The following is a 25,215-nucleotide window of genomic DNA, read 5'->3' as shown; positions in this document are numbered from 1 at the left end:
AAGAAATGTTTATATTTAGAACAAGGGCCTGGCACACCATGGCACTGAATAAACATTATCTGTCCCCAAGTGTGTCCTACCTGTAATTCCAAATCTTGAGTTTACTCTTGATGTTTTGGTGTTCTGTTTATGCCCACATTTTTAGGTGGTATGTCTTTATGCCCATGAACAATCTTCACGATGCTTCTTTAAAATCAGTGATGAAAAGTGAGACAATCATTTTAAATTATTTGAAGAGTAATTTAATTGTTGCCACTGGTTAGCTGCCTTTCCCACTGGACTATAAATTACAAACAGGCAGGAATTATGCCTATTCACTTCTCCTTTGTATCCAAAGTGCCTACTCTGGCTGGCAAATAAGCACTAATTTGAATGCATGTTTCCTACAAAAATCTTTCCTTCCCTTTAAAAATCTAGATTAAGTAGTAACACCACCACCACCACAATGACAACAGGGAGAAAAGTGCTGGAGTTTCAGCTTCTGATGCTGGAGATCTAACTTGAGATGGTCTCTAATCCTGTGGGATAAAATTCAGAAAATTAAAGCTGTAGTCCAACAGTGAAAAGCCCCTGGGCTCTTCAGACAGATAAAGGGAAACGCAGGCTGATTCGCGCGTAGGGTAAGGGTTAGAGGATACAGCTTTTGTTTAACAGAGTCCGTCTCCAACAAATCAGGGCAAACATTGGAGTGGGCTTCTGGATACTGCTGGTAGTTCAACAAATACCCACAGAGGCCAAATCAGGGCAGTTCTGCAAACTATGCTGGGCATACAGACAGCACACCAGATGATTTTAGCTAGTACAGGGGTGTACGTGTTTCAATATTCAATAGTTGAAATATTTAACATTTTAAAAATATATACATAGGAAAAAATGTAACTAGCACATCACATCCTTGATTTTATAACTGCCAAGAAAAGTTAAAGCAGCAGCAGCAGCTTCATGCTAATTTACCATCAACAAAACCCGAGCACACGTATGATGATCAGGGATGCTCACAAGTCCCCAGAGGGTCAGCTCCTTGATGATTCCACCACAGGAATCCAATAGCAGCTGGTGGAGAACTGATGAGGAAAAGACGTCTGACTCTTTTAATACAGTAGTATCAAGGCGGCTAAGGCAGATGTGCGATTTTCTTCCCAGTGCTCTGCATGTCAAAATCTGAAGAAAGGTCAGTGAAAGGAGAGGCATGATTATGACTCCATAGCCAAATGCCCTACTGACAAGGTACTGATGTACTGACGTACTGAAGATGTAAGGACGTACTGACAATGTAAGGACATACTGATAACGTAAGGACGTACTGACGATGTAAGGACGTACTGACGATGTAAGGACGTACTGACAATGTGAGGACACACTGGGACAGGTGAGGGGGAGGCAGCTTTTTCTGTTACTGACTGATCATAAACAGTATCGTTCTTCTCAGGGAGGAAGTGATTTACAGGAAAATATTTAAATAAATTCCTCATACTATCACTAATTTTAATTATTTTTAAATTATATTTATTATCTGCTGGTTATGGTGTGTAAAATGATTTTCCATTTTTAGTGGTGATATATAAATAGTTTATATAAAAAGTTGACATAAAAATATCAAGTTAGTACAGTCAATACAAAAAAATCTTGAATAATTAACCTCTGAAAACCACTGCAGTGAAGCCAAAGCCACAGGTAGTGGTTATCGTTAGAGACTTGGCTTTTTAAAATAACAACAAAAGCCTCACCAGTGCCTACTCTTTTAATTTTTCTTTCTTCTGATTTTATAGCTAACCCACAGCGAGACAAAGTCACACGTATGTATATAAATCTTAAATTGTTTCATTAAGATCTACTGAATTATGTTACTGCATTCTGAGGAACAGCATTTAAGAGGATATCTTATGTTTACTTCACAGGTTACTACTCTACCGTGTATCCAGACTGGCCGCTATATTCACGTAACAGATACCTCTCTCTCTTTCTCATCATTAGTCCGCCAATCCTATTACTCAGTGTTATAATTACCATTTGGGTCAAGCACAGATATCCTCATATTTAGTTGTTGAACTCATACAATCCAGAAAAAAAAAATAAACATTCATATGGCTCTTTAAAAGATAACTGGGTTCAATTCAAATTTTAAAACATTTCAGAAAAAAAATGTTGTTGCAATAAACCTTTGATCAAAAGAAACTGTTCAACTTCCTAAATCTATGGGATAAACTGATCTTTACTTTCTACTTTTCTGTGAAATGACCATTGTTTTCAGGCTGCCACAGGTGACGTCAGTACATAACCCAGTCCCTGTGTGCCCCAGCTTCTCAATCTGTAAGATGAGCATGAGCAAGCTAGCTGTGGGTGACTCCCAATAACCCCGGGCCCTCATCAGTAAACGCAGTTCTGCCTCACTGGGAGCATGCTGCTTCAACTCTGAATACCTGCTTTTCCCCACTCTCCTGCAATTTGATATGCTTCTGGTTTACCACTTCCTCAGACTCAATAGAAAAGGCATTAAGGATTTGAGCTAAGAGGTCTTGCTTTTTGCTTACCGGTTATTTCATCTTGGAACGAAACATAAAATGAGATTATAAAAAGGAATATGCCTAAATGTTTACTGTTATCATTAGAGAGCACATTGAAAAATCTGCATTTATTTTCCTCAAAACAAATGCTGAGACATGATTTAAAGACTAACGAATGGCATGAGACACTGGATTTGATGGCTAATTACAATAGCCACATTCCAAAAAATATTTATATAAACAACCTAAAGGGTTAATCCTAAAATCATGCTTAGGCAAAACCCACCTGGAACAGATTAGATGCAAAGTATACAAAGGCATATATACCACTTTCTACTATAAAATTTTTCAAAAAACACATCAAGAATACAATAATTTATGTTTATAAAGAACAGCTGTTTATATAAACACTTTTCTAAAAAATAAACTCAGAAAAAAAATCATCAGAGTATACTCATCAGATAAGGCAACTAATGCCCTAGTATCTCAAAATCCTTTACAAAAGGAGAAAGCTTATTAAGTTTTAGTTCAGTTTTTTTTCTGTATGTTACTTTTTCTTCTTTTTCTTTTCATCTGCTTCCATTTTAAGCTTAACTTCTTCAGCTGTAAGAGCTCCCAGCTTCTTATTCTTTGCTTTCTTAACTTTTTCCTTGATGGCAGCCACATCAATTTTAGTTTCAGTAGAAGCTAGACAAATTAAGAACACAATGTATATAATTACTTAGATTTTACCCAATAAAACATAACATATTTTAGGGCAATAATTTCAGAGTACTGTTATAAACTGAAAGGTCATGTTATAAAATATAAAACACCTGCCTGAAGGAAAGTTAGAAATTTCTTCAAACTAAGAGAAATCATAAAGTACTTAAAAAATACATTCGTGAAAGTATACATGAAAACGGCATTATAGTTTAGCTATTTGAACTAATTACTAGATTCAACTATATTAAAACTACATTTTTTCCTTAAATTATACTTGAGATTAGAGTTTTACTCTCTTGTATTTTAAAACTTTAGTGCATTCATTAATATGCCAATTTTCCATCTTGCACAGTAAAATAATTGAAAATTACATTTCATGAAGAATATTACATATTGTCCTTCTAGCTTCAATAATTTTAACTGATCATGAAGCTATATGCAAAATCTACTTCATCTAAAACCACAAATAAAAATTTAAAAATAAAGTTTTCCAAATATTAGTTCAATGAATGACTAGTAGTATTTTATTTAACAAGATTTTGGTAATAAAAATAATAATGAGAGTATCTGGAGGTCCTCCTCCTAACAGAACCCAACCATCTAATCAATCAAGGCCAAAAGCTTGAACAAAATAGACAAAGGAGGGGCTGGCCCAGTGGCGCAGCAGTTAAGTGCACATGTTCCATTTTGGCCGCCCGGTGTTTGCTGGTTCAGATCCCGGGTGTGGACATGGCACCGCGTGGCAAGCCATGCTGTGGTGGGCATCCCACATATAAAGTAGAGAAAGACTGGCATGGATATTAGCTCAGGGCCAGTCTTCCTCAGCAAAAAGAGGAGGATTGGCAGCAGATGTTAGCTCAGGGCTAATCTTCCTCAAAAAAAAAGAAAGGAAGCAGAGAAAAAAATGCACCTTTCTCTTAGCTTTTAAAGAACAGTATTCAGAGCATAAAAGTATCACAAGATCAAATGTCATCAGACAAACTACCCAGCAAGGTGAGGGGCAGAGATCTGAAGTCTCCACTATAGTGGAACAGCTACATTTTTAATCATTAGAAACTGAGATTATTTTTTATTTTATTGAGGTATAACTGACATAACCATTATATACTAGTTTCAGGTATACAACATAATGATTCGATATTTGTATATATTATGAAATGATCACCACAATAAGTTAACATCCATCACCGTCTTTTTTTCTCATGATGAGGACTTTTAAGATCTACTCTTAGCAACTTTCAAATATGCCATACGGTATTACTAACTAGTCACCATGCTGTACATCCCCTCCCAGGACTCCTTTATTTTATAAGTGGAATTTTATACCTTTTCGCTCCCGTCACATATTTCTCCCACCCTTCATCCTCCTCCTCCGGCCACCACCACTCTGACCAATCTGTTCTATCTGTAAGCTCGTTTGTTTTTTTAAGATTCCACATATGCAAGTGAAATCATACAGTGTTTGTCTTTCTCTGACTTCCTTCACTTAGCATAATGCCCATGTTGTTGCATCCATGTTGTCGCATCTTCAGCCATTAAAAAGAAGGAAATCTTGCTCTTTGTGATACACTGAGATTAAACCACCTACTGAATTACCTTCAAAGTACACAAGTGACAGACTGTACAAACTGGAAATTATAATGCTGAAAACATTTTTAACTTTTACATAACCAATGATCTACAAAGTAAAACACAGTATTTTTAAAGCTATTACCACTGATGTAACCTAAGATACTAAAAGAGTAATGTTGCACCCAGCTTTAACCAACAGGTCATGTGCAGTGCTGCAGCACTGACCCCTCCCCTCACTGTGCACTGGCCACTTGGGAGAGTTACCTTAGGAACAGGACAAGTCTCATTAGTGGGAAAGAGCATGCAAAAGAGGGGAGGACAGATCAAAATGAGGCCAGGGGAGAAGAAAAGGCACAAGTGCCTTTTTAAAAAGCCCCTGAAGAAGACCTTCCTGATATCTTGTTGGTGTCCTTCAGCCCACGGCGATGAGAAATCCATGTTGACCACAGAGGACGCAAACTTGAAGCCACAGATCACACAGGCAAAGAGAAGAAAAGCACCACTTCCGAGCAGGTGTCGGAGAGGAAGGAGAGCAGAGCGCAGGGCCCTCCCTGCTCTACGTTTATTTTCACAGGAGTCACCGCTCTGGCTTCTCTCTTTCACAACAAAGGGTCCTTCCCCAGCACAACCGGAGGTCAGGAGAGGACTGCCAATCTAGGATCTCTTAAGCAGGCATTAGCTGCTCCTAATTTATACATGACCTCAGTGTCTCTTGTCCCTAGGGTTAGTTATTAATGACGTGCTAAGAGAACTGATGGAAGATAAGGTCATTTCTTTACTGAACACTCAAAAGAGATTCAGACAAATTCCCTATGAGTTTGCTCTTCAGATAACAGACTTTCACATCATACCAAGCGTTGGAAAACAAGCATTACCTTCCTTCGGTTTCACAACTGGTTTCTCTTTAGGTGGAATAAAAGCTTTCTTTCTTTCCTCTTGCCTCTTACTGAGCGCTTCTGCTTGTTTAGCCTACATTATTAATACAAATACATTAGTAAAACACAATTTACAGGTAAGCAGGAATTCAGTTTCTCTGACGTTTGCTATTAATGTTGTGAGTGACAGTCTTACCTTCACTGCTTCCATTTTCTGTCGCTTCTTCTGACTTGCCTTCAGAAAGTATTCACCACTAGCCAATTCTTTATCAATCTGTTGAAATTGGTATTTACAATTACATCAGAATAATACAGATGAGAAGTCATTTCCTAAGAAAGCTACAATGTCCTTGAGGTAGACAATGGGGTCAAAAATCCATAATTAATTTATAAAGGAAGCAACATAAAAAAAAGAAAATGTACTCTAAGCTGAGGGGAATGCAGGCACAAAAACATGGAGGTAGGAAAGTAGGTGATGTGTTCACAGAATACACAACAGACGGCCTTGGATGGTGTGGAAGGTCAATGACCCAGAAAAGTGTGAAAGGAAACTGGAAAGATAGTGTTGGGGAAGCTTAAAGAAACTTGAATGCCAGGCAAAGGAGGTGAGATGATTAGAAATGACTTGAAGGGTTCTGAGAGTGAAGAGACCAAAGCAGCATTTTCTAAGGTACAGAAGAATGGAGAAGAAATGAAAGCTTGGGATAAACGTAGCAGCAGACAAAATGAAAAACAAGAATTGTCAGGATTTGGTGACTAATTAAATACTAATGAGAGAAAGCTCCAGCTCAATCATTCAATATATACTCCACATATATAAGTGATCTATCTCACTTACATAGCATTATTATATCTAAGGCAGCATTCTAAACGCTTTACAGTTACTAAGCTCTTTACAATCACTAATCCATTTTATACTCATTAACAATTCTTTGAGCTATGTATTATCATTATCCCCAGTTAATGTACAGGGAAACTGAGACATGGATGGGTTAAATAAATTTCCCATAGTCACAGAGCAAATAAGTGGCAGAATAAGTCAACTCAGACATCACCATTTCAAGCAGCTTACAGTCGCAGGGAAGAAAGATAGGACAGTGACTAACTACAGGACAGGGCCCTAAGAAGTGTGGCAGGTGTCGGGGAAGCACGGGTCAGTAACTGGATCACCCCACTTTACTATCAGTTTCTTTCTGGCTTCACTTTCATCCTTTTCCAGTGTAGACTCATGATCCAACACTTGCGTTGTTTTTTCACCATGATAATCATCATGCCTTTTTTCCCTTTGACCTTTCATCGAACATTCCCTGAAAAACTCCAAACAAAGGCTGTGGAGAAGACTAGACAGTACACAGAAAGGGATGGATTTATATGCTGAGCCAAAGAACTAGGAAAAAGGGAAGACTTTAAGATGTATCCAAGGCAGGGAATAATGATGCAAGATCCCTCAGGAAACAGGTGAAAACAGAATTCAAAGAACAGGTTAAGAAAGGATTAATGCAGATGGAAAAAACAGCTAAAGGTGAGAGAAGAGGAAGTTGAAGGAGTTCCCGCCTGATGGTCTTAACTATTTCAGTAAAATAAAATGCAATGTCATCTGCTAGGAGTGGGAGGGTGCCTAAAGAATTAAGAGGATACACAGAACTGCCAAACAGTCCTGAAGACCTATGTGAGTTGAGAAACCTGAATTTAGAGTAGATATAATCCAAAGATCTGACTTTCTCCAGCTGTCTGGTAGCCACACCATGGGAAAAAGTCGAGTTCTAGGACTGATCCACGTTGGAGGAACGAGGCTAAAGCACAGTAGAGTACTGTGGGCTAAGTCACTGGATTTTTCATCCATGGAACATTTACAGTGGCTATAGACACAAGTGACACCAACCACCTTGTAGTTTACACTCACAATGTAAAGCCCCCAATCCCCACCCCCATGGACTTGGCTCAAAATAAGCCTATTTACACCTACCTTCAGTTTCTTCTCTCTCTACACACCCAAACACACACACACACAGAAATTCCACCTAAAATACCCTCAATAAAGTTTCTCACAAAATAGATTATAATGGTTTCCCCTCACATAAAGAAATTCAACATTCAATACTGACCTGACTTTCTGGCTGTGGTGGTGGGAATGGTGTATACTCTTTCTTAACAGTTTTTTTCTTCGGTTCCTTGCGCTTATTCACATTTTTGTGCTTGAACTGTGGCAAAAATCTTTCCCAACTTTGTGATCTTAATTCAGAATCTTTTGCCAACTCTCGTTTAATCATTAAGGTCTTTAGTCATGGCAATATATGAACAAAGTAAAAGTTTTTAATTTCAAAATTCATATATTTCTCAAACTAAGACATTATAAATATTGTTCCTATAAATAATAAAATTAAAAGGAACAGTTCTTAGTCTCTTCAGTAGGAGTAAACCAATTCCATAAAGAAAAAATATGTAATCTCAAACATGTATAATTAACCAAGCATCAGAAAACCATCAGAAATTTAGATTAAGAAATGCAGCATTGATAAATAAATTGAGATGAAAATGAGACTAATTCAGCTTTTCAAACATTATTTCCTGAAAATCTTTAAAATTCAACTTCGTAACAGCAGGGAGAGCTCTTAATTAGCAGTGTTCCCTGCAAGCAGGAAGCTTTTGGGAGCACTTGAAATATCACAGGGAAAGAAAAAAGTAAATTTTCTCAAGCTCAGACAAAACCAATATTCTCACATTTCCCCCACACCAGGTGAATTTTACAGACACTGGAACATCAGAGGATGCAAACCAGGCATCAGATACAAGACTAGCTCTCACCTTTAATGTCCCAATGTAACCCAAAATTCTTCTTTTACCCCAATATGAGTGACTTTTTAACTCAACTTCATCAAATTTAAGTGGACTGCTTAACAAATCCCCATCATAAAACAGCTCACGCTACCATGGTTACATTCCCAAGCACCATCAGGAGCTCTGTGCACACAGGGATATAACAGATCTCTCTCTGAGTCTATAATTTGAGTGTTAAATTCCAAAAAAGGTTTTAATGCACTCTGAAATAGTCTATACTTTATCTAATAGAAAAACACAATTCTGAAAGATCACATCTTTAAATACAGTATATGGGCTCATAATTTAAGAAAACTGGATTGATGTCATCGATGACAAATTCTATGAAACATTTTCTTTGCATTAAAACTGTATAATACATTACAGTGTCCCCTTCAATAGTTTTCAAACTGTATTCCACAGAGGCCCAAGGTTCCAAGGATCTAACTACAGGACTAGGGTAGAGTTGAGTGGGCTGAAGTCTAATTTATCCAAAATAGCTCTGCTTTATTTGTTTTGTATATCAGACTTTCATAAAAGATATAATTTCAAGAAATATTTCTGTAGCTAAAAGAAATTTGACCACCACTGTTACAGTAATCCATAATCAACACTCACTTTAATGTTATAGATTGGATGAATATTCTTCATTGTATCTAGGACTACTTTTCGAACCTGAAATTTGCAAAGAAAAATGAATCAGTCATTTATAAAGATTTAATAAACTAGATAAAAGGAAATTAATATATTACAACATACGCTGTGAGGCAGGCAATGGTTACCAAATTGAATATAACAGTTCCTTTAACTGCTCTGAGTGACTTCTAGATCTTTCATAATAGTCAACCTCCCTCGAATGCAATGAAGTCTGCCAACTTTACTGCTAAAATGTGGTACACAGAACTAACACAACACTTCGGAGCTGTGCAACTTAGGGGAAAGGGGCTGGATTCAGAGTCAGAAAATGTGGGCTCAAATAATTGGACTGCAGCTTCACATGGCAAAGTCACTTAATTTTCCTGTTTCAGCTTTGTCATTTGTTATATGGAAATAAAACTACCTCAAGGGTCTGTTGTAAGAATTAAATAAGATAACATATTGAGACTTTATAAAACTATAAAGTATTCAATGTATTTAAATTATTACTGTCCCATGAGAAAAGGGAAAATAACTTATGAGAAAGAAGTACAAGAGAGTTACTACCAAAGGCCCTGGAAAGGAAGCAAGACCTCACAGCCAGATCCGGACAACAGCAGCACCAAAGGGAGTTAACAGAGACAGTATCTGCTCCACAGATTTTCTCGTAACACTTAACAAGTTAAAGAAAATGTTCATAAGTACATTAAACACTACACTAAAATTCAAACAAAAGAAAATACATCTTAAAGGAAAAGAAGATTTCAGAGTCTGACCTCTACTGGTTCTATACGTTACTGCAAATAACAAGATCTCTCTCCAACTCTCCGATCATTTGAGCACACCTAACTACATCATGTGTCTCATATGCGCTGCAGACCAAGATCTTAAACGCCCATTTAAAATGTGTAGTGGAAGGAGTGATGACGGGCAGACCTTCTAATTCAAACTTGGACGCCTCTGTAGTGGCCAAAGGTTGCCCATAATAGGGTCCTGGAGTGATGATTCCCTCAAATTACATGAAGTACAAAGTATTTACTAATGGGAAATCAAACCAAGCACATTCCAAATAAACAGAATAATTATAAAACAATACATTATCCAATGAACCATTATATTATAACCAAATTATTTCATTCGTTCTCTGCTAAAAACTAACTGAAGATAGTAAATAGTTCTCACCTCTTTTAAGCCACTAAAAGGTCCAATGGCTGAAACTGTGTTTCCCTGAACCATAATGTAACAGTTTGTTAAGAGTTCCAACGCCTATATCAAAAGGACAATAGGGTGAAATTCAGTACACTGAAAAACTAATGATAGAGAAAGACATTCAAGTAGTCCGCTGATAAAAAGTACCTTCAATGTAGACCCTTTGGGACCGATGAGCCGTTGTCTTCTTTTAACAAATCTATCTTTATTTCTTACTAAAGAACCTATTTTAATGATGTCACATGCGACATCATCCTGAAGAATTCGTACTGCCTTTTGGGAAAATAAGGAAAATACTAAATCAATATTCTTTACAAATACGTTCTTTTCAGAGCCCAGGTTAATGATATCTAAGCAGAAAAATGAAAACTCTATGGAGGGAGAAAAAGAGGGAGGGAGGGGTGCAGTGTTATATGCTCTCTAATGTTTATGCAAATAAAGCAAAGTCTCTGTAATTCTAAATTTACCTGTTCAAATGAGACACTCCTTGCTAATAGTTTTATGAGGTCTCTGGCCCTAATGATGATATATGGATCAAAGGTCTTCTTTGTTGTACAAACAGTCATGCTGCCCTCGATCAGGTCCAGGGTTGCATTAATGTGCTACACACAGGAAAGAGAAAAGAAGCAGCTGTCTAAAAATGGATGCAATGTTAGATAATTACAGAGCCTAACCTATCAAACTATTAATCACTCTCAAATTCTATCAACTTCCTCCTTGAATAAGCTGGGAAGTTAATATAAATAATGAATACTTGATTACTTTCATACTTCAAAGAATACAGAAAGTCAAGCAATTGAAGCCATTTACACTTACCTGGCTTTAGAATATGTTGTACTTATTGGAATACAGGTTATCTGCAGTTTAAAAACTATAAATAAATCCAAATGAGGCTATACTTAATACCAAAATAAAAATGTAAACCTATATACAGTATAAATAGATACACAATACAGTATCAAAAGGATAAGAGAGAATGATGAAAATGCATTCAGAATAAAGGAAATCCAAAATAAGGATATTTGGTGTCTCTGAAGAGAATATGACAAATGGAATAGGAAAAAAAATTTTAAATTGTAACACTAGGACATTTTACTGAAATAAAGGCAAACTTCAATTTACAGACTGAAAGAACACATCACTTCAGGAAAAGTTGGTACTGACTGCTGAGCACTGAAACACATTCAGCGTTAATCGACTTCAAAGACAAAAAAAATCCTACGGGCATCTAGACAAAATCAAGTCATCTATTGGAGGAAGATTCACTCTGGTATTAAGACTTCCTCATACAAAAAAAGAAAAAAGAAAGTAAAGCTACATAGCTTCCCTATCCTGAACCCAGCTCTCATCTACCATCTGCTCCCTAAGACTGAGAACGGACTTTTCTAGTTTGGTTTGTATTAGCTAAATACAAAGTAAAAACAAATGATCACAGGTTCAGAAAGAAGCAGGAATTGACTGGAAAATTATGCATTAAGTATTAATAGGAAGAACCAGATGGCAACAAAACAAACAAAAATGCTGTTGTCTGTCTTACGAGCATAATCTGAAGACTATTTCAACATAGTGAGTGATGAACAATTCAACATAAGGTTGGGTCTCTATGAGTTAACAACAGAGAGTCCAGTCCCAGGTGTAGACAGCTGTAAGACAGAGCCTGCAGTTTGCTAACCCACTCTCATACCCAACGGGCACAAACAACTCCAGACGGGTCCCATAGTTGAGAAAGGCATTTTATATCACAATCTAGTACACAGACACACACACACAAATGAAACAAAAGCTTCATGAAAATGATACTTACCCTTACCACATGTAATAGTCACTTTTATGTAAGGCTCATTATATCCACTAACTTGACTTCTTGATCCACTAATAGGTTTCAATCCATAGTGTGAAAAACAGAAACAAATATACTGCTCTAGGAGGATGGCAGCAGCAACAAATATGGGAAAGTTGGCCACATCTACACCTTTCATTTAAAATGAAAATTAAGCAATTTGTCAAGAACATGCCTCAAATCAAACTGTCTAGGTACAGTGTAACTACCATAGCAAAGAGTAAGCACTCTGAAACTTGGGAGTTCACGGGTGAGTCTCAGATAGTCCATGAAATCCCCAAAATTTTAAACGTATGTGAATTTTTCAAAGTAATCTGTTATTCCCCAAATTGAAAACAAATGGATAAGAACAAAGCTTATCTAGGCTGTTTAAAATACAAAAGGAACCAAATTAACCAGTTATGCTAGCAGCTTAAAAAAAAATCCATCAGCACACACTTAAAAGGCAAGGTATAAGAAAGCAAAATCTCAAAGAAATATATAAAATATGCATACATGTTCATTCAAGGCTTTCTGAACCAACGGCCAGCAATCTTTCAAGTAAGCCTCTCTATATTTTGGGAACAAAGTTGCAAAACTGCTCTCCTCTAGGAGTCCTCTGGGATTGTCCTCTCTGGAAAAAGCGGGTTCCTTCCAACCGTCAGGAACAGTGAGGAGTTCGGATTCATCTAGAGAGGGGAAAACATTTACACATCAGATTTCAACCTCCTTTTGGACACTTTCTGAACACATATGCTTATATTTACAAGCTTCCCAATACTCTCCTTACAATTCCTCATCCCACGCTTTTTAGATTATTTAAGAAAGGACACACCTCTCATTATCATCAACACACTGTATTACAATTATCTGTATACGCTCCAGTCCCCTGATAAGACAAAGTTCCTTAAGGGCAGGGACCCTCCCTGGATCCACACCAATTAGCATTCGTCTGACAGACAGTAGGTACTCAAATTTCTATTGTACTACACTACCTTAGAGTTGAAAATTCTAATACCATTTTGTTTACAGGCCCATTTTAAATATAAGTAACCTTTCAGACTTTCCTGAAGTGGAGCCTATGTATGTGTGTGTGTATATATTTGTGCATGGGTGTGCACAGGCACACGCATGCACAAAACTTTTAAAAGCTGAAATTCTGGTGTATACTTTCAGTTAATAATCACTGATATTGGGTTTCAAGTTTTCCAAAGAGTTTTCACATGCTTTATTGCTGTATACTTTTCATGATAACCATGAAAGGTGGAAAGAACCAGTATTATTTTTGCCATCTTATGAAAGACAATCCAAGAAGATTAGTGACTTGCCTAAGGGGACACAAAAGTGACTCAGTCCAGGTCTCCTTTCATTAAAACAAAATGCCTCCTAAGGGCTAGAAATTACCTCCCACATAATTTATTACAACTTCTGGTCCTGGATTTAAGGAACCTCCAACAGCTAGACTTTAATTCAGTACCACTCAAAGATAGGATCCACTGGCCTGCAGCATCAGCATCAACTGGGAGTTTATTAGAAATGCAATTCTTCAGCTCCGACCCAGGCCTACTGAATTGGAATCTCTGGGATGAGGCTGAAGAATCTTGTTTTAACAATCTCATCAGGAGATCCTTATGCACAGTGAAGTCTGAAAAACGGGTCTTTATAGCCCATATTATCTACTCCAGTCAGGTAAAACCGCTTTCCGGTTCTGATAGTCATATCCACTTTGCTATCTGTCGTTCAAATCACAGCGGATTAGCCAGTCCTCATATACCATTCACTTCCCAATATCCTAAACAACTCAAATTCTACAATGGGGGTACTTAAAATGCATATCTAACCAAGTCCCTATCCAATTTAAACACTTCAATGGCTAGGAATTGTTTTAAAAACCAACAAAGTGGCAAAAGAAATACAGAGGAGTTTCACAATAGGTACAAATAGCCCCATTTTCAAACACGTGAAAAGCTATGCAACCTCATTAGTAACAAGGAAAGTCTGAACTAAAACCCCAAAGAGACACCATTTCATACTAACCAAAACGACAGAAATTCAAAATAGGGACAATTCCAAGTCTCATTGTGGACGTAGAGCAATGAAAACTCTCACCCACTGCTCGTGGGAGCGTAAACGGGCACCAACCCCTTTGGGAAAGCCTGCGCACTACCCCCACAAACCCTGCGCTTCAAGGATTCCAATGCATGTACATAACCTCTAAAAACTCTTGAACGTGTAAACCAGGACATACCTACAAAGATGTTTATAGCAGCAAACAACGGCAACCACCCAAAAGTCCGGCAGCGTAGAATGAAAATATAAATTAGCGTACATTCACACAAAGGAACATCACACAGAAGTGAAAAGAATAAACTACAGCTGCAAGTATCACCCTGGTTGAATAACAAAAACAAAGACAAACCTAAGAAGCAAAACATAGAAAAATGCCTACACACCTCTTTCATTCCTATAAAATTCAGAAACAGACAAATCCCAACCATTTTGTGCGTGGGTGGTAAAGATTATGAAGAAAGAGAACAGAATAACCGACACAATTCAGAACTGTTCATTCACGTCCCGGGAAGGACAGAATCCGACCCGAGAGGCGCCCGCAGGGGGCGGGGCGCTCGACCCGGCTGAAGGCTCTCCGCGCGCCGCCCTCCCGCGTGGTTTTCTTCCTTAAGCTGCACCGCTCTGAACGTCACATAATTAACACCACCACCGCTCCTACAGGTGTGCTGCCCACAGGGTGAGAGCTCAAGGCAAAATACTTGCAGTAAGCCTGGCTGCTCAGACCCCGGGCTATTTCTCCAGCCTCAGTCTACAGAGCAGGAGCTGAGTCGTCCGACATCTGAGCAACCTGACAAACAGGGATCATGCAAACATTCCAGATATCTCCCCGAGCTGACAAACACGCCAGGCGCCGCGCCGCCCCCGGCCTGTGTCGCTCCTTCCGCGCCAGAGTTCACTGCCGTCCGCCCCGGCCCCCTCCTCCCGCCCGAAGTCAGCCCCGGCCGCCGGCGCCCGCCGCGATCTCCGCATGCCCAGCCTTTCCAGAGGGAGGAGTCCGCAACACCTTCGCTCGGGGGGCTCCGGCGAGAGCAGCCCGTTAGGAACACGTGGCCGGCCCCATCCCCGGACGGTCCCGCAGGTCCAGCCAACGCCCCCGGCGTCAGCAAGGAACTAACTTGACCTCACATAACAGCCCCCTGCGGCATGCGCGTCCCCAGCCAGCCAAAGGACAGTCCCATCCACACCCAGACCCAGGCTTCGCTTCTCGCACGCCTCACCTCGGTCCTCCGGCTTCGCATTCTGCCTCCGAGACTCACTTTTCCCAGCCGCCCTGTCCGGCCCGTTCAGTGAGGAGGACGCCATCTTCAAATTGCTTCCCGGGTTACCGGAAATGGAACGGTTCTTAAATACTACCGGATTCTAAACCTAAAAATCCCTCTACTCAAAATGAGTTCCGCAGAACTCAGACGGGCAGATGTGCGCAGTCTCCGTGGCACGTACGCCAGAGCCCGGGGAGTTGCTCAATACAGCGCTTCTCCTGCGTGGCCAATGGAGAGCCGGAGACTTGTCTTCCCGAAGGCGCTGCAACTGCGGCGTGGGACTGCATGCTGGGAATTGTAGTTCCGCACTGTGGGTAAGTTGGAGGCTGTCCGACTTGGAGTTTTCTCGTGGGCCCAGTGTCTAACCTGGGACGCCTGACTCCAGGGTTTGGCCACAGGATGCAGCCGTCATTGATGTTACCTATTCATTCGTTCGATAAATATTTATATGATCATCAAATAAGTGCTAGGCGTTGGGAGGAGGTGCAAATATGGGAATATATGGTCTTGAACAGCAGGAAATGACGGTAATAGCTACCATTTATTGTGAGACTACTTTGTGCCCGCCACTTTATTTACATTTCTAATCCTTAAAACAAAGTTAAAACAAATCTCTCAAAGGTTGATACTATTTTGGAAGGGAAGTTTTCAAAGTTCTTGTTTTTGACGGTAATTTTCTAGGGTCTTGGTATTTCTCTTTCTAAGCCAGAGGGATAGTAATTAAGCTACACTTCTGAAGTATTTCACCTAGCCTAAGATTTCCCAAAATGACTAACTCCTGTCTACCCCAACACTGCATATGGCTGACTTCAGGGGGTGAAGTTCAGCGCTACTATGAATCTTTACACTTCTGGGAATCCAAATGTTCTTAGATGTGCTAAAGGTAAGACTTCTTTTGATGATTGGTCTTATTGCTTGCCTTTTCTAACATTTCCTGCAGCACAAATAGGGAAAGTCTTTGACAGGTTGAATTCCGTGTATTAGTGAAAAGAAGAATGTTGATCTGAAATCCATCCTTGGGTATCTTCTATAAAAATTTAGATTTTCATATATGAGGTACATGTATAAAATGGACTGTTTCTTAGGGAAAGAAGATCCCAAGACACATGATTATGTTAAGATTTTTCTTTTATCCTGTCTTATAAATGACAGTGATTCCATTCCTATATTCTTAACAGTTTGCTCAAAAAGCAATGACAAATCCCTTTAATAGGACAAGCAACAACAGGTGAAAGTTAAAAAGTGAGAAGCAGTTCCTTCAATGTTCCCAGAACCCTATGAAGCAGAGTTTTATTATCCTTATTTTGAGGAACTCAGTCATTAGTAAGTGATGAGCTAGACTTCAAGTCCAGACAGTCTGACCATTAACTCCTCTAGGAAGGCTACTATACTAAGGATTCGTTGTTGCAAATGTGTCCAAAGAGAGCTGGGTTTTCAGCCTCATACTTTTAGACTTCAGCAGCAGCATCAACCCTTCTCTGGGTCTCCAGGCTGCTGGCCCACCGGGTAGATTTTGGACTTGCCAGGCCTCCATATATATAAATGTGTATTTTATTTCTCTGGCAAACTTTGACTGATACAGCAGTTTATAGTAGAGTAAATCCAAATGGTTGATGAACATATGACAGTCAACTTTACTATCGTCAAAAAAGCATATAGACATAACAATGAAATATTACTTCTCACTCACCATATTGGCCAAAAACGAAGTAATAAAAACATATTTTTAAAATGATAATCTACTGGAGGAAAGGGAACTATCGTACACTGCTGGTGGAAATGTAAACTGTTACTGCCTTTGTGCAAACAATCTATCAATGTAAAATATACACATATTCTTCCACAGTAATTCCACTCCTGGGAAACTGTCAGCTAGAAATAAAGCACCATTCCGTTACGATGTAAGTACAGCTATGTGGGTGACTGCCTGTACAGAACTGGTTCAGTGAAAGGTGCTTTGGAGCCACTGCCAGTACTTTGGTTTGCCAGCTACTGGCTATATAGCTTTGGGCAAGTTTCTTACCGATCCCTGTTCGGTTGCCTACAATGGGGAGAATAGCCTTAACTCAGTGACTTTATACATGTAAAATGCTAAAAAAAAAGATACTTTGCATGTGGTACTCACTCAATAGGTGTTAGCTCTTATTTTTTTAGAGTGACAAAAAAGTGAAAACATCTTGACTATCAATTTGCGATATAGTTAAATAAATTGATGTTACCTTCATAACTGTGAGATATTATGCAATCAATCATAAGAATTAATTAAATCTATGTGGAAGGGATAACTAAGGCATTGAGTGATAAAAGCCAGATACAGAAAGATGGGATAATTATGTATATTATTATCCCATCTTTCTGTTTAAATATATATAAATTTATATATTATGTATAATTATAATTAGGTAATAATTATATATTATCTCATTTTTATAAAGCAAACCATTCGTTCAATAATAGTTATTGAGCATCTATAATGTTTCAGGCACTGTTCTAAATACTTGGTTCTGTTTTATGTGGTGGACATAATAATAATTATATGTGTGTATATATGTGTGTCTGTATATATACGAATATTTGTATGTGATTGAACAATGAAAAAAAATTTGGAAACATACACATCAAGCTTATAAGGCTGGCTACCTTAGGGATGAAGGCGATTAGAAAAGAAAAAGGAAGTAGGCAAAAAGAGTTTAAAAAAGTAGGATTCTATGATAAAACAGCATGCATATGACCCTGTTTATATCAAACTCTGTGTGTGTGTGTGTGTGTGTGTGTGTGTGTGCGCGCGCGCGCGCGCGCGCGCGTGCGCACAGGGAAGTATATGAAATGATGGGGACCAAAATGTTGACCAAGTTACTTCTCAGTATAGAGACTGTTCAAAGGATGGCAATTTAAATAACAATACCATTGTAAATCAATCACAATTTACATCGTTTTATTTTAACATCCTTGGAAATCTGAATATAAATATGTACTGAGATCTGCAAGGTTATTTCCAGAAATTGCACAAATAACGCTAAAAAGGGAAAGAAAATTGCCATCTCTGAACGGTTTCTTGGCACAAACCTGGGCTACGAAAGTCCTGTCTGTGTCGCAGCAACAGCGGCAGACCCGTTTTCATCGTGACTTCTCCCTTCCTTGGCTTCTTAATCTACGCCCACATGTGGCCATCTTCCTAGAGATGCCGAGTTCCACCAGCTCTGACCCTGCCTATTCACTTTCCCGTGAAAAGCAAGTTGGCCTCACAACTTTCCTTTGGAATTAGAGACCTCAATTCCCACAAAATTAACCCAGAGGGTAGTGGGCAGAGAAGTTGGGATGTGAGTTAACAATGTTGGGGGAGGAAGGGTCTGTTTATCCCTTATTAAAAAGAGTAGAAAAACTGAACAAATAAGTGTGGTTTATTTTCCATTTAACATTTCTACACTCATTTACGAGGGATAAAAAAGATTTTTGCACAGTAATCTATTTTTTTCCTAATTTTTAAAAAATAAGTAATCAAGAGGGAGTTTCTCAAATACTTGGGATTGTCGACGAAAATAATCTATAATCATTCTATAAATCAAAATTGGGGTGAATTTATTATGAGCCAGATCTGTGAACTAGCCTGGGGCCTTCCTTCCCCGAGGAAAGAAGGGCACCAAAGAAGAGGAATGTACAGAGTGGTCATATACTGTCTTGGAACAAAGAGCATACATCCCATATGATAGGAATGTGCCTTTTACAACAGTCACAAGATTGCCTAGCTGGCACAGCACAACTTTTCACACAGCAGGTAGCAGGTCTGCTGTCTGGATGGAAGCAGGAAGTAGGAGGTCTGTTGTCTGGAGCTGGGTGGTCAGAGGGTGGGCACAGCAATCAGTTCCTAGCCTAGGGAGTGGTTCTTATCCTTAAGGAAATGCCAATGTGGGGGAAGTTGCATCTTTATCTTAAGGGCATTTGTTCTTGTCTTTGGGACATAGCAAATACTTAAAGCAGATATACGGTGTGTGCTCAACGGCCACGTCAGGCCCTTTTGGAAAAAAGAGCTCAGGCTGAATTCGTTTTATGCCATATGGCTTCCTCATATACTCTAGTATATCCTGTTGCTTGCCATCTATTTATCAGGATTGACACATTTTTATTTTCCAACATACATAAACTGCTTTCTAGTCCACTCAACCTCACAGAAAGGTGTAACATCTTAAATCAGCCTATATCTAGCAACATCAATGACAGTAATAATAACTTGGCTGTAAAAATAAGGCCTCTTCTAACTCCACGAGATTGCATATTAAAAAGGGATCTAGTAGGGGCTGCCCCGTGGCTGAGTGGTTGAGTTCCCACGCTGCGCTTAAGCTGCCCAGGGTCTCACCGGTTCAGATCCTGGGCGCGGACATGGCACTGCTCGTCAGGCCATTCTGAGGCAGCGTCCCACATGCCACAACCGGAAGGAGCCACGACTAAAAGTATACAACTATGTATTGGGAGGCTTTGGGGAGAAAAAGGAAAAATAAAATCTTTTTTTAAAAAAAAGGGGGATCTAGTAAATATAGGCAGTACACTCTTTGACATCAGTATTAAAAGGACCTTTTCGGACACTATAACCCCTCAGACAAGGGAAACAATAGAAAGAATAAACAAATGGGACTTCATCAGACTAAAGAGCTTCTTCAAGGCAAGGGAAAACAGGATTGAAACAAAAAAACAACCCACCAATTGGGAAAAAATATTTGCAAGTCATATATCCAACAAAGGGTTAATCTCCATAATACAAAAAGAACTCACACAACTCAACAACAAAAAATCAAACAACCCAATCAAAAAATGGGCAGGGGACATGAACAGACATTTCTCCAAAGAAGATATATGGATGACCAATAGGCACATGAAAAGATGCTCATCATCACTGATCATCAGGGAAATGCGAATCAAGACAACACTAAGATACCACCTTACACCCATTAGAATGGCAAAAATAACCAAAACAAAAAGTAACAAATGTTGGAGAGGTTGTGGAGAAAAAGGGAGCCTCATACACTGATGATGGGAATGCAAACTGGTGCAGCCACTATGGAAAACAGTATGGAGATTTCTCAAAAAGTTAAAAAGAGAAATACCATATGACCCAGCCATCCCACTCCTGGGTATCTATCCAAAGAACCTGAAATCAGCAATTCCAAGAGTCCCATGCACCTCTATGTTCACTGCAGCATTGTTTACAATAGCCAAGACGTGGAAGCAACCTAAGTGCCCATCAACTGATGATTGGATAAAGAAGGTATGGTATATATACACAATGGAATACTACTCAGCCACAAAAAAGGATAAAATTGTCCCATTCACAACAACATGGATGGACCTAGAGGGTGTTATGTTAAGTGAAATAAGCCAGATAGAGAAAGACAATCTCTGTATGACTCCACTCATGTGTGAAAGTTAAACACGTCGACAAAGAGAACAGATTAGTGGTTACCAGGGGAAAGAGCGGATGGGGGTGGGCACCAAGGGTGAAGTGGTGCCTCTACAACACGACTGACAAACAATAATGTGCAACTGAAATTTCACAAGGTTGTAAACTATCATAATCTCAATAAAATTTAAAAAAAATAAAATATAAGGGATCTAATGATAACAGTTGACAAGGAAAAGACACAATAAAGCAGCCACCTGTAAATTATTCATGTTATTAACCCATCTTCAGAAAAATAATATCAATAAAAAATGAAGTATTCTGCATGAAAGTCTAGGAAACCTGAGAATCTAGGAGAGAGGCCAAATCTCAGAAACTTATTCAGCCAGTCTCGGAATGTTTTCTGCCGTGCAGCAAGGTGTTTCATGTGTCGGGGTGCTGGGTTGAACTATCCTTGGAGGACATCCACCTCTTCCTGCAAGGCCGCGCCTGGCAAACTCTGTGGGTGAGGAGGTGTGGTGGACTGCCTTGGCTGCCAACCGGCTGTTGCATCTTGAGTAGGCACGTGACCAACCTCTGTTTCTTCCATTGTAAAATCAACAAGTTGAGTTAGGTTACTGGTTCTTAAACTTTAGCCAACCTCAGAATCACGTGGAAGGGTGATCTCCCAGTTTACAGTTCAGTAGGACTGGGGTAGGGTCCAAGAATCTTCAGCCTTGACAACAAAGAATTAGCTAACCCAAAAATGTCAGTAGTGCTAAGTTTAAGAAACTCGGTTCTATCGGTGTTCCTAATTCCTGTCATTCTACTTCAAAGGGCCGGTAAGGACTTTACTCCTAACCAGGAATGGAATGAAAGCAAAGTTGTTTTCTACTCTTTTAACCCACCTAGAGCTGAACTTGTCTACTGTCAAAAGCCAAAGTTTCCAGATGGCTGTTGGTGATTATGCTGGGCTCCTTGGTGGGCAATCCTGCTCCATTTTTCTCAACTCTGCTCCTGTCATTCTGGAATTCTGTTGTCTCATTACCCGAACAAACAATGGTACTTGTACGTACAATGGATGCTTTGGGTCCAAAGACACTCATTACTACTTGAATATTAGGCTCTCCAGGCTCCAGGCCCCCAAAACATTAATATTTCGTTGGGAATCTAATCTAGCCTCTCCTACTGTTTCCAGGGCAATCTTCCCTCTTTGTCTTCCTGGTTGTTCTTATTGATAAGCAACAGCTTTGCTTTAATTTTCGGTTATAATATCCTTCTCCCTAAAGGAAAGCTAGAATACATTTCATGATATTAGTTTCCACCATGGCAACAGAAGGCTTTTTATGCATGCATGAATATTCAAGATTTAATCAGTGGCATGTGAAATGTATTGATACTGCTGAGAATTATTATTTTATGCAAATAGAACAAGCAAGCTACAGTCTTTTATTTGCTTACATGATACTGGGGGAATATCTGAACTTTTCCAGGAAGCAGATTTCTAGTCGTTTGTTAAGTCAATATGCCTCTCCCATCCTTCAGAGGGTAGTCACCGCCGAGGGCAGCAATGAAACACATTTTTTAGATGAAGTATTTCAAACATTTAATGTGCTTAATTTAAAACAAGCCATTTCATGGTGTTAATCAGATTGTGACATCACTTCATTGTTTCAGATTCTCTGATTGGAAAGTCTAGCCACCTGGGACATGAGAGACGTGAAAATTCAGACTTAAAGAGTGCACATTTGCCTTTGATCATCTTACAGGGATTGTAACTTCTTTTGGTATGCCAGTTTCTTCACTAAGGTGATGAAATCTATGGACCCTTTCCCCAGAGAAGCACATATATTTGGGTACCCGTAACATTTTACCCACAGTTTGGTGGGATATTCACACGTGTCGCGCTCTTTCATGGAACCCTTAGAGGACAAGGCTATCAGGTTAAGGACCCTTGCCTTAAAGCAACATGAGAGGAGGGTCTCAGAAGCCTGGATCTGATCTTGTGGGCACTCAGGTCCCCGGCTCTTAGAGCTCCCCAGGAGAGGCAGAGGGCATGGAGGGCTCCTCTACCTGAGTGAATAGGCACACGCCTTCTACAGCTAGCATTTTGGTATGCTTTGATACTTGCATATGGGTACACTTCTCAAGATTCCCTTGACTGCAAGTCATCGAAACTCAAAATAACAGAAAAGAGGTTTATTGTCCTACATACCTGGGAACTGGATCTAGGACCTCAACAGTGTCATAGAGACATTCATGCTCTTTCTCAACCATCTTCTACAGATCTCTCTCACTCTCCCCCTCTCTCGCCTCTTCCATCTTTCACTTCTGCTTTTTCCGTGTTGTCTTTATTCTGAAACAAAGATGTCTACTAGCAGCTCCAGAATTAAATCCTCAACAGAAGAAGAGTTTCTTTCTTCCTAAGAATTGTGTCTAGTCCTGAGTCACCTGCTGGAGCCAGAGATGGATCACACCATGTGAACCGCGTGAGCTGAGAATAGGAAGGAATGATTCCCAAGGGGAAATCGAGAGCTGTTGCCAAAAGAAGGGGAATGGATGCTGGTGAGAGGGGCATAAGCGCACACTGTGTACTACAGTAAGTAGAATAAGTTATCCAAGGGATTAATAGATTTTTGGGTTTTATCCATCACCATTCCTGATTCCCATGCCATCATTTCATTAAAATAAGCCACACACTTGAAGAATTACTTAGGCCGAGAAAGATAGAGGAATTATTTGCTAAAATTGTATTTGGGGGAGGGGTTGTAATAATTCTCCATATTTGCTGTGAGGTTTCTGAAATGCATTGATTGTTCTAATAAGTTGATTTTTTTCTCCAGGCACATGTGTTGATACTGAAAAGGTGATCTGCTGTAACCATGGGGACTTGGTGTAACCCCTTTTCATGATGATTATTCTCTCATGCACCATATTTCCTACAACAAATGGCTGTATTTTTTTCTTTTAATTTTGAAAAGAATAAAAAAGGAAAATGCAAAGAACAATGCAACCATCACCCAAGGCCCCTCTACCTAGAATTCGTAAATGTTAACATTTTGCCACTTTTGCCGCAGATTTACATAAATGTTTGTATGAGAAAATCTTACATATATGCAAAATGAAGTTGCTCTCTCCACAGACCTGTATCTGTATTTTCTTTTCTAGAAGCAATAACTATATGATTTGATTTTTTACGAACTATTTAAGACTTACAAAAAGGCAGATAGACTAACAACACCAATGCTTTAGTAGTCATAATTAAACCTTAGACATAAGATATTGCCAATTAAAGCCCCTGTGTGCACCTCCCTAATCCCTCCCCTCCCCTTCCACGGGAGGGCGGGGGGAGCGGGGAGCACCCGCTAAGCTCAGTGTTTATCGCTTCCATGCATTTGTTTGTTTGTACAGCTGCTGCACACACACACATAATCTTTAGATAAAGTAGGCTTTAAATATTTTATATATGACATATACATTATACATTAATAAACATAATTAGTTATTATATAGGTATTTTACATTAGTCATGTACATATAAAGTATATATTATATATACACACACAAAGTTATATACATATGTACGCTGTATCTACTCATGTAACTTGCTTTTTTGGTGGAATAGATTGTTTTGAGATTTACTCATGTTGAATCTATGTAGTTCTAGTTCATCCTTCCATGGTATAAAATTTTTGAACTTAGTTTGCAGAAGACATTGCAGCTCCTGTCATGGTTTCTCTCTCGTTCTCTCTGGGATGGCTTGCCCTGGGAGAAACCGGCTGCCGTGTCTTGAGCAGCCCCACCAAGAGATCCACATGGGGAGGACCTGGGGGCCTCTGCCATGAGCCTCGTGAGAGAGCTGGGAGCGCAGCCCCCGCCCCCCCCGACCCCCCCGTCGGTGGAGCCTGCAGATGCCGCAGCTCCTGAGAGCCCCGAGCCCACAGCCCCCAGCTAAGCTGCTCACAAGTTCCTGACCCTCAGAAACTGTGCAAATGTTTGTTGTTTTAAGCTGCTAATTTTGTGGTAATTTTTGCATAGACACAGCTAGAACAATATGGAAGCAAGTCTAAGCATTCCTGAAAACATTTATAGGATTTTGATGAAAGTGTAGACATGAAACTTTTTCTCAGGGGGAGTATTTTTCCTTGATTCTTGCCACCAGAGGGCAAAATAGTCACAAATGATGGCGGGGGGAATGAATTACAAGGCTTTTTCTTTTTCCATAGAACTGCAGATGTCGGAGATGCAAAATCTTTGAGATCATCTGGTCCGGTTCAGTCAAGTTACAGATGAGGATTCTAATGCCCAGAGACATTAGTTGACGGGTGGGAGGTCACACAGACCTACTTCTAACTGTAAAAACTCAGCTGCACATGAC

General features: G+C 39.4%; 2 protein-coding genes and 1 long non-coding RNA gene across 3 annotated transcripts in view; 2 read left to right on the top strand and 1 right to left on the bottom strand.

Moving 5' to 3' along the window:
• The window catches only part of GLIPR1 (GLI pathogenesis related 1), a 46,656-nt gene extending 44,481 nt beyond the window's left edge, over nt 1-2,175 (top strand). The window contains exons 6-7 of the mRNA XM_046646182.1: nt 1,770-1,796; nt 1,899-2,175. Of these exons, the coding sequence (XP_046502138.1) occupies nt 1,770-1,796; nt 1,899-2,041 (170 nt within the window). The 3' untranslated portion in view covers nt 2,042-2,175. The remainder of the gene's footprint in view (nt 1-1,769; nt 1,797-1,898) is intronic.
• Nucleotides 2,176-2,914: 739 nt separating this feature from the next.
• On the bottom strand, nt 2,915-15,564 carry KRR1 (KRR1 small subunit processome component homolog). Its single transcript, XM_046646178.1, has 10 exons — nt 15,425-15,564; nt 12,654-12,826; nt 10,786-10,920; nt 10,466-10,591; nt 10,292-10,375; nt 9,092-9,148; nt 7,762-7,932; nt 5,853-5,930; nt 5,657-5,750; nt 2,915-3,191 (listed from the first exon to the last, which is right to left on the bottom strand). The coding sequence occupies exons 1-10, from the start codon at nt 15,507-15,509 to the stop codon at nt 3,052-3,054; spliced, it is 1,143 nt and encodes a 380-aa protein (XP_046502134.1). The 5' UTR covers nt 15,510-15,564; the 3' UTR covers nt 2,915-3,051.
• A 79-nt stretch (nt 15,565-15,643) lies between these two features.
• Nucleotides 15,644-23,903, top strand: LOC124230207 (uncharacterized). The gene is made up of 4 exons (XR_006886107.1): nt 15,644-15,780; nt 22,515-22,624; nt 23,205-23,436; nt 23,681-23,903. It is a non-coding gene; the product is annotated as an uncharacterized LOC124230207 (long non-coding RNA).
• The last annotated feature ends 1,312 nt before the right edge of the window (nt 23,904-25,215 follow it).

This window comes from Equus quagga, chromosome 19, assembly GCF_021613505.1.
Source record: "Equus quagga isolate Etosha38 chromosome 19, UCLA_HA_Equagga_1.0, whole genome shotgun sequence".
In the NCBI taxonomy this organism is placed as follows: Eukaryota; Metazoa; Chordata; class Mammalia; order Perissodactyla; family Equidae; genus Equus; species Equus quagga.
Note: the sequence above shows the minus strand (reverse complement) of the source record. Positions and strands in the feature narration are given on the sequence as shown.